Below are 8613 nucleotides of genomic sequence, written 5' to 3' on the forward strand. Positions count from 1 at the left end.
TAACTAACTGAAATTGCATTGTGTGTTTACAAAACTAACTAAAACGGATAAAAATTATGGATAAAATTCCTTTCGTTTTCATCTTTGTCAATGTCGGATTGATACAAAATCAATTTATTTGGCTCTAGCAATTTTAGCAGCTGTCACCATGTGAGACTTTGCAGTGCGTCACTTGGTTTGGAGTCGTCTTCTGGTCCCCACTGTATCTGGAAACATGGAGACTAAAGCAGCAGAGTCCTGTCTGGGATTTATATGAATACAACAGCGAAGAAGAGAAAAGAGACGACAAAACAACAACTAAAACTAAGCATTTAGAGAAAAAATCGGACCAATCTCCCTGTATTTTACCGGCCAAATTCAAAGCTTTGGGAAATGTATCCAGATCCATTTCTTCTCCCCCAGTTCTGTGTATTTATTCTATTACAGAAATAGTCCATGTTTTGCTCATACTCCAATCAGATCTGTAAAAAATTCAAATTCACACTTGATATCATCGATACTGATTTATTGGATCAATCCACTTCCTATCTGTTATAATGGGAACATTTTTCAAAGTTGCACCAAATCCAGAATCAGATCCAGATCCAAATAATTTCAATCCCTTGTGTTGACATCCTCATACAGAAGCTGTAGACCAAGTCTGAAGTCAATCAGAACTGGAGTTTGGGAGAAGAAGACGATTGAAATGTTTTCCCCATAAGAGCCCATGTTAAATTTTGCGTCAGTTCCAGATCCAGAAGAAGATCCTGATCAGCATGTGGACATTATGTTTGGGTCATCTCCCCATCAGGGCTGGACTGGAGACATTTACACTGGAGATCATTTAGATTTACTGAGTTATTGCATCCATCCACTTCCTATCTCTGATAATGGGGACATTTTTCAAAGTGGCACCAAATCCAGAATCAGATCCAGATCCAAATAATTTCACTAACTTTTGTTGACATCATCATAAAGAAACTGTATACCAAGTTTGAAGTCAATTGGAATTGTAGTTTCGGAGAAGAAGATGATTGAAAGTTTTGTAACAGACGACAGACACCACATGATGACAATAGCTTCCAGTCTGTCGGCCGCTAAGCTAAAGACAAAACCAATGATAACTATCAAACCTGCTCTAAAAACTAATTAAAACGAACTGAATTAGAAAAAAACAAGTCAAAACTAAATAAAACTAAACTATAAAGAAAAATCCAAAACTATCAGAACCTTGTTCCACACTAAACATTATTGTCATTGGGTCTGGAGGGATCTGTCTGTTCAACATCTGAGACCCCGTCTGTGACGTTTCAGTCCAATAGTGGAGATGTAGGGGCGTGTACCAGTGAAGCTGAGCTCCGCCCACATTTAGTCCAAACTGTGACATTCTAGACCAGTACAACTATATTTTACAGACATCACATGTGTAGTTGATGACACAGTTTAAACAGGATCAAAAAAATGGTTGGTTTCTTCAGGACACAGTGGAAAAGGTGAGAGTCCACCTCTATAACTTTTGACAGAATGCTCATACTGGGAGGAACTGGGAAAGAATGAGGAACCAAACTCTGAAAGTTCAAGCTGAAGGAAAACACTGCTCATGTCATATCATACAAAACAATTTCATCAATAATTTTGTACACATTCAGTTGTAACTGATAACAGTAAGGTCCACTTCTCCACCTCTGAACACAGGAGCTAGGCCCGGCACTGCCATGTTTGTGTGGTGGTGGACAGACTGAACTGAAGGAAGGCCAGCATTAGCTCATGCACCTGCACCAGCTCACATATTCTGCTACATTTCATACATTCATTTCAATGTGACTCTAACCTTTTACCTACGATAGAAATATTTATTATGAAAAAAAAAACATGTTTTATTTAATAACATGAAGCTCAAGGTTCAACTCAACAACCAGACGAGTGTTCAAAAGTGTACCCAGCAGACACAGACCACACCCACCGGCCTGTCACTCAAAGATGAAGAAGCTTTAATAAGATTTAAACAAGAACTGACAGAAAACATCACCACCACACAATCACCATGAACAAGAAAATGACTTATACAGACTCTAACTCACAGATGTCAAACATGCAGCCCGGGGGCCAAAACCGGCCCACCAAAGGTTCCAATCTGGCCCCTGGGATGAATTTACAAAGTGCACAAATGCACAAATTACCCTGAAGATATGAACAGTCGAGGGCATTAAACTCAAAAATAATAACATAATAACCTAGAAATAATGACTCCAAATATTCTTCTTGGTTTAATGTGAGAAAAATAATAGGATATTACGCCTTTAAATAATGGCAACACCAATTTTTTCTCCTTGATTTATTGCAAAGAACATTAAATTCTGATCTCCTTTAACAATAAAATGTCAATAACCTGAACAAATATGAACAACCTGGAATGTCTAAAGAATAATAAGTGCAATATTGTTATACAATCTTCTGCCTGTTTTGTGTCTTGGTAGATCTGATCTGTAATGCACATGTAGAAATCATAAGTTGAGGCAGAATATGGATAACATTGTACTTGTTTTTCTTCAGAAATTTCATTTTTTTCCAGTTATTCACATCTTTTTAGTTTTGGATAGAAATAGTTTCATCATTTAATGTTATTTTTTGCACTAAAAAATTTGGAGTTGTCATTATTTCTAGGCTATTATGCTATTATTTGACTGGTCTGGCCCACTGGAGGTCAAATTGGGCTGAATGTGGAACCTGAAAGAACATGAGTTTGACAGCCCTGCTCTAACTCATTCTGCACCAGATTGTGATCATGTCGGTTTCTGCTGTTAGTTTGGGCATGAGGGTCTATGTGGGGTCTATGTGGGTCTATGGGGGGTCTATGTGGGGTCTATGTGGGGTCTATGGGGGGTCTATGGGGGGTCTATGTGGGTCTATGGGGGGTCTATGTGGGTCTATGTGGGGTCTATGTGGGTCTATGGGGGGTCTATGGGGGGTCTATGTGGGGTCTATGTGGGTCTATGGGGGGTCTATGTGGGTCTATGTGGGGTCTATGTGGGTCTATGTGGGTCTATGTGGGTCTATGTGGGGTCTATGTGGGTCTATGGGGGGTCTATGTGGGTCTATGTGGGGTCTATGTGGGTCTATGTGGGTCTATGTGGGTCTATGTGGGGTCTATGTGGGTCTATGTGGGTCTATGGGGGGTCTATGTGGGTCTATGTGGGGTCTATGTGGGTCTGTGTGGAGGCTCAAGTGGCTGTTGAAACTGTAGTTTTTGACACTTGCTGTGGGCTTCCCCTCCAGCTCCGGAGGATGTACTCGTACCACATGACATGATTCCAGCTCTGCACAAGGGACGGACTCACACTGGTGCCAGATGTGGCTGCCAATCAGATTAAAGCTGTGTGAGGATTAAAAGTGTCTGGCTGCTCGACATCCCCACTGCACCGACTCGACAAATGAGCCAACTCTGCACACGCTGGGCTCTCAGGTATGTGTGGTTGCATGTGGAAGTGAACACTCTGAATATTCAGCACTTTATTCCATTTGTTCACTGACCTGCACACAGATGAAGAGCTGAAGCTGTGCACGGTCTGCCCCTCAAACCCACCAGAGCTGAAGCTGTGCACGGTCCGCCCCTCAAACCCACCAGAGCTGAAGCTGTGCACGGTCCGCCCCTCAAACCCACCAGAGCTGAAGCTGTGCACGGTCCGCCCCTCAAACCCACCAGAGCTGAAGCTGTGCACGGTCCGCCCCTCAAACCCACCAGAGCTGAAGCTGTGCACGGTCCGCCCCTCAAACCCACCAGAGCTGAAGCTGTGCACGGTCCGCCCCTCAAACCCACCAGAGCTGAAGCTGTGCACGGTCCGCCCCTCAAACCCACCAGAGCTGAAGCTGTGCACGGTCCGCCCCTCAAACCCACCAGAGCTGAAGCTGTGCACGGTCCGCCCCTCAAACCCACCAGAGCTGAAGCTGTGCACGGTCCGCCCCTCAAACCCACCAGAGCTGAAGCTGTGCACGGTCCGCCCCTCAAACCCACCAGAGCTGAAGCTGTGCACGGTCCGCCCCTCAAACCCACCAGAGCTGAAGCTGTGCACGGTCCGCCCCTCAAACCCACAAGATGACAGGAGTGATGTAACAGAGCAAAACCCACTGCAGAGAATTTCATCTGGAAATCCCTAGAAATGTAGTTTAATAACTGAAACCTGATTATGCTGAGCTGGTAATGAAGGCACAGATAATGAAAGTGATGCTACAGGTGCTTCTGTCCTTTTTCTATGCTTCTTCCTCAAATGTTGTCTTTATAGTTTGAAAAACATGAGACAGAACATGTGGTCAAAGACGCAGAGGTGTGGTTCATTAGACAAAAGGGCCCCGTTCTGTTCCCTATGTAATAATCCCACTTCCACCAGTGTTCTACCTCGTTTTAAATCATCTTTTCTGTGGAGTGTGCATAAGTGACAATTCCTGTTAAAAGGTCCACAAAAGGTGGAGTTTATTTAAACAGCACATTTAAAATAACACAAGCTTCCCAAAGTGGTGTACAAACATGTAAAGGCTTATCAAAGACTCCAAGGCAGCAGCGGTGTGTGGTCTGAAAGGTCAAGTCTACACATATTTTTATAATACTTTACCTGATGTGAATTAAGACATTACTTGAGAATCACTGATGGTTCAGATTTGACCTGAAAGATGAAGTTTATGCTACTGCAGAAAAGCAGTATGAGTGGCAGTAGATCACCACCTAGTGGTTAAATGAGGGTACTAGTGGTTAAACTCAATTATGTAAACATCAACTCACTCACTGCTGATGCTGCACATGAAGCATGCATTTTGTATGTCCAGTTCTGTGTTGTAATGCCACTACACTCATCTGGAAGGTTTTCAAGTTTTAGTCAGCTTTACCTCTTGGATTTCAGATGTTGGAAAAAACAAACAAAGAGACAAACATTGGAAACAAGTTGAATCATTTATTCTGGACTGAATCAATTGATACAAATATATTGGGTTTGAGTGACAGTGCGAAACCACAGACAATATTTACAAATGTGTATCTACATCAAGGAATGGGATACTTGAAAACTGTATTTCCCAAAAACGGACAAAGATAGAGACAGGTGGAGTGAAGAAGTGCTGAATGTTCACTGAGACTGTAGACCACAGGAAGCCCATCCCACCAATTCTCCAGAATAAAAGCCCCGATTCTTCATCTCAGAGACTGGCACCCACCCCCCCCTCAGGGTGAGACAGACACCCTGAGACCACTTCAGCCATTTCATCACTCAGGACAAGTCCCAGTTGCCTGCTTTTCTCTCTTCTTCCTTTTTGGTTGCTTAGGAACTACTTTAGGAGGTCTCGTCATCGATCTTCGGTGCCAAGTAGTATTTGATGTGTCCCATGTCTGCAATCTTGTACTCCACCACTGTAGGAAGATGAGTCAAACCATGACTACTTCATGTGGGATGGATTCAAACTTGCCCTTTCACTTTATATTCATACAATACTTAAATGTTTCATATATCTGACAGTAAACTGAAACTATCGAACATAATCCATGACTGGGGCACATTGTCATCCATTATAAACTTGATGATGGATCTACTTACCGAGGGGGATGTCAGCAGACATGCTGAGGGTGACGGTCTTGGACAGTGGTGTGGCCTTGGTAAAAAAGTTCAGGTAGTTCAGGGCAAAGATGAGCGAAACAGGCTCGTTCATCTCAATAGTGACCTAAAGCACACAAAAGGGCAAAAAGTGAACACATGTCCATTCCAGCTTCTACACAACATCTTAGTTATGTTAATTTGTTTGAAAAACTAAAAACAAAACCACGTGCTAAGCAAAAGGACACGACATAAGTAACGGTTTTTGCATTCTAACATGAACTGGATAAAATAAACTGTCCAGCCGTACTGAAGTTAACAGCTTTATTTAACACCTGGTATGCAAACAAATGGCTCAATCCCACACCAAGTTGAGGTGTTTAACTCACCGCCTCATCCTCTTTGTCCACATTACTGGTCTGGGACAGTTTAACATTTCCTGTGCCCAGCTCTCCATTGGCTGAGAACTTAACTCCATCCTTGGCGCAGGAGATCATGACGGCGTCACCGATCTGGGACAGGTCGCGGCAGATCCGGGCAAATTCCCCAGAGGGCATCTTTACTACACAGCTGTACTCCTGCTCCTGCAGAAACAGAGGAGACACTACAATCAGGACCTGCATTCACAAAGGCAGCGTGGACACAGTGGAAGGAGAGGCCAAAAGTGACTTACTGGAATACCGAGCTGCTCCACATCCAGGTCCATCAACTTCATCTCATAGTCTGAGACCTTCTCCTGGTCTGGAGAAGAGAACACAGCAGGTTTACATTCAACACCAGCAGCTGTCAGATAACATTACACAATATACTGAGGTCAAGACAAAGACTTACTGAGAGTCTCAAACACAAGGGCAAGTGTGTCTGCATTGTCTTCTGCTCTGAGGGTGATGATGTCTTCATTTCCTGCACACTTCAGGATCTTTGACATGCTGCAGGAGACAAAGACAGAACTTTACAGATCCAAGTAAGAAATTCAGTAGTTTGGTTGGTAATTTCTATTAAACAACTGCAGTGCACACTTCACAAACTACTACCTTTCTTATAAATACACATTTAACAGTAGTATAAGTATCACTACTGTTTATGCAGCACATTGGGCAACAATGATTTGCATTTTCAAATATTTGACTTAGTTGAAAACTACATTCATAGATTTTAACAATTGCAGGCATCTCTACATTAATAATTATTTGTTTAGATCATTGCATTTGTATATGCACATGCTCAAAACCAACAAACCATCAAAATATACGACTCTAATTGAAGGGGAAAAGCACATTTTTATTTCAACTCGAAAACTAACAGATTTTGCTTTGAAGTTAAAGTTTGTTCGAAATGTTCAAAAAGACTGAGCAAACCCAAAACCGCTTTAAATAAGTGCATCTGCATACTAGTACAATAGACGTAGCCCACATTAGACTACAGCCTGACTGACAAAGGCTTAATGACACAGAAAGAAGCGGCAATGAGAAGCGGAAGTACAAATTCCCGGGTCCAACTACATTTCCCGCCAACCCCCTGCGTAAGAATTTGGCGCTCAACTGACGTCACTACGCACCGTCAAAGTAGCTGATGTTTCACAAAGTTAAGAAACAGAAACTTTTTTCCTATTCCTGTGTTAAAGTGATCCTACCTGTCCATAATACGGCTTCCGCAAACACACATTTGACCGCTAACTTTAAAGGGATAAAACTGGACTCAGTCTAAACACAGACATGTCCGGACAAGTCCAACAACATGGAGGCCTTTCAGAACCGGGATGCGCATCATTTACGCATTCTGAGCGCAGACAGCCGTGTTCCGCGGAGAGGAACGGGCTCAGTGTGCTCCGACCACACCACGAATTCACTACAATGCATTTCCGACAAGCTATGTTTAACTAATCCAAAGAAAAAACTGAACCAACAGACACCAGCAGCCCAACCAGTCCAGTCCGCATTAGTCATCAGCCCTGTGGGGTGAACTAGGACCCCCTCCTGTCTGAACTGGGACCCCCTCCTGTCTGAACTGGGACCCCCTCCTGTCTGAACTAACTGCTGGAACCTGTGACCCCCCTCCTGTGTGTTCTGCTGGGGCTCACCTGCCCAGGTTCACTCCCATGGCCAGGTTTCTGTCGCAGCGGTACGAGTCGAAGCCGTCGCTCCGCAGGGTGAGCTGGACCAGGGAGACGTGGGACGAGTCCATGCTCTGCAGGGCGATGCCCGACGAGCCCACATCCCAGCAGGCTTCTGTGATGAGATCCTTCAGGGCGTCCAGCACCTTCTTCAGGATGGAGCCCTGGACCAGGCGCGCCTCAAACATGGTGTCTAAAGGAGTTTTAAAGACTGCGGAGATGCAAAACAAAAGACTTTTCGTCGCCCGTAGCGTCAGTACCTCAGAGCAGAGGCCGTAGTTTTCAGCTGACACCGAATTAGACGGAGGTGGTGGTCGAAAAGTGCAGTCTTTGTGTGTTGTAAGCTAGCAGAAGTATAACACAGACACCACTGTCACTGCAGGCGGACGGTTTGAGCAAGAAACGCGCGCCAACGTCAGAGTTTTAATGACTCGGCTTCCTTGCGTCACTTCCGTTTCCGCCTGGGCCGTCCTGCCCATTGGTCCCGCCCACCCGGTGGACCAGCCGCTCTGTGATGTCAGCCATGTTGGAGAGGTCAAGACTAGAGGACCAGAGGAGGACACTCAGTCAGCACAAACAAAGGCTTTGGTCAACTGATGAAAAGAATCATGTTGTTCCAGCCTCCAAGGACACATTTAGAATCAGACTGTTTGGTTTGTGAAAAAAAAGTGAACCAGTAAAATGAATGTATTTACTGTCAGTAGAATGTCATATGACATATGCAAGGGCTACAAGTGCATTTAAAGTCTGCACTCCAGGAGTGTCCAACTAGTACATTTTTTTTTTTTTAATGAAAACATTATGCATTGTAAATGTTATCATAGTCACAAGCCTATATATATATATATATATACATATATATATATATGATCTTGTATATTTCAAGTCTAGTCACTTTTCCAAGAGCTTGCAATCTCCCTGCCGATGTACCAGGTTGTTTTTTTC

General features: G+C 43.7%; 1 protein-coding gene across 1 annotated transcript; it reads right to left on the reverse strand.

Annotated features, from left to right (window-relative positions):
• Nucleotides 1-4902: 4902 nt before the first annotated feature.
• pcna (proliferating cell nuclear antigen) lies at nucleotides 4903-8084 on the reverse strand. The gene is made up of 6 exons (XM_030143336.1): nucleotides 7636-8084; nucleotides 6387-6484; nucleotides 6229-6296; nucleotides 5945-6139; nucleotides 5559-5682; nucleotides 4903-5374 (listed from the first exon to the last, which is right to left on the reverse strand). The coding sequence occupies exons 1-6, from the start codon at nucleotides 7854-7856 to the stop codon at nucleotides 5298-5300; spliced, it is 783 nt and encodes a 260-aa protein (XP_029999196.1). The 5' UTR covers nucleotides 7857-8084; the 3' UTR covers nucleotides 4903-5297.
• Between the last annotated feature and the right edge of the window lie 529 nt (nucleotides 8085-8613).

Source organism: Sphaeramia orbicularis, chromosome 9, assembly GCF_902148855.1.
Source record: "Sphaeramia orbicularis chromosome 9, fSphaOr1.1, whole genome shotgun sequence".
Lineage (NCBI taxonomy): Eukaryota > Metazoa > Chordata > Actinopteri > Kurtiformes > Apogonidae > Sphaeramia > Sphaeramia orbicularis.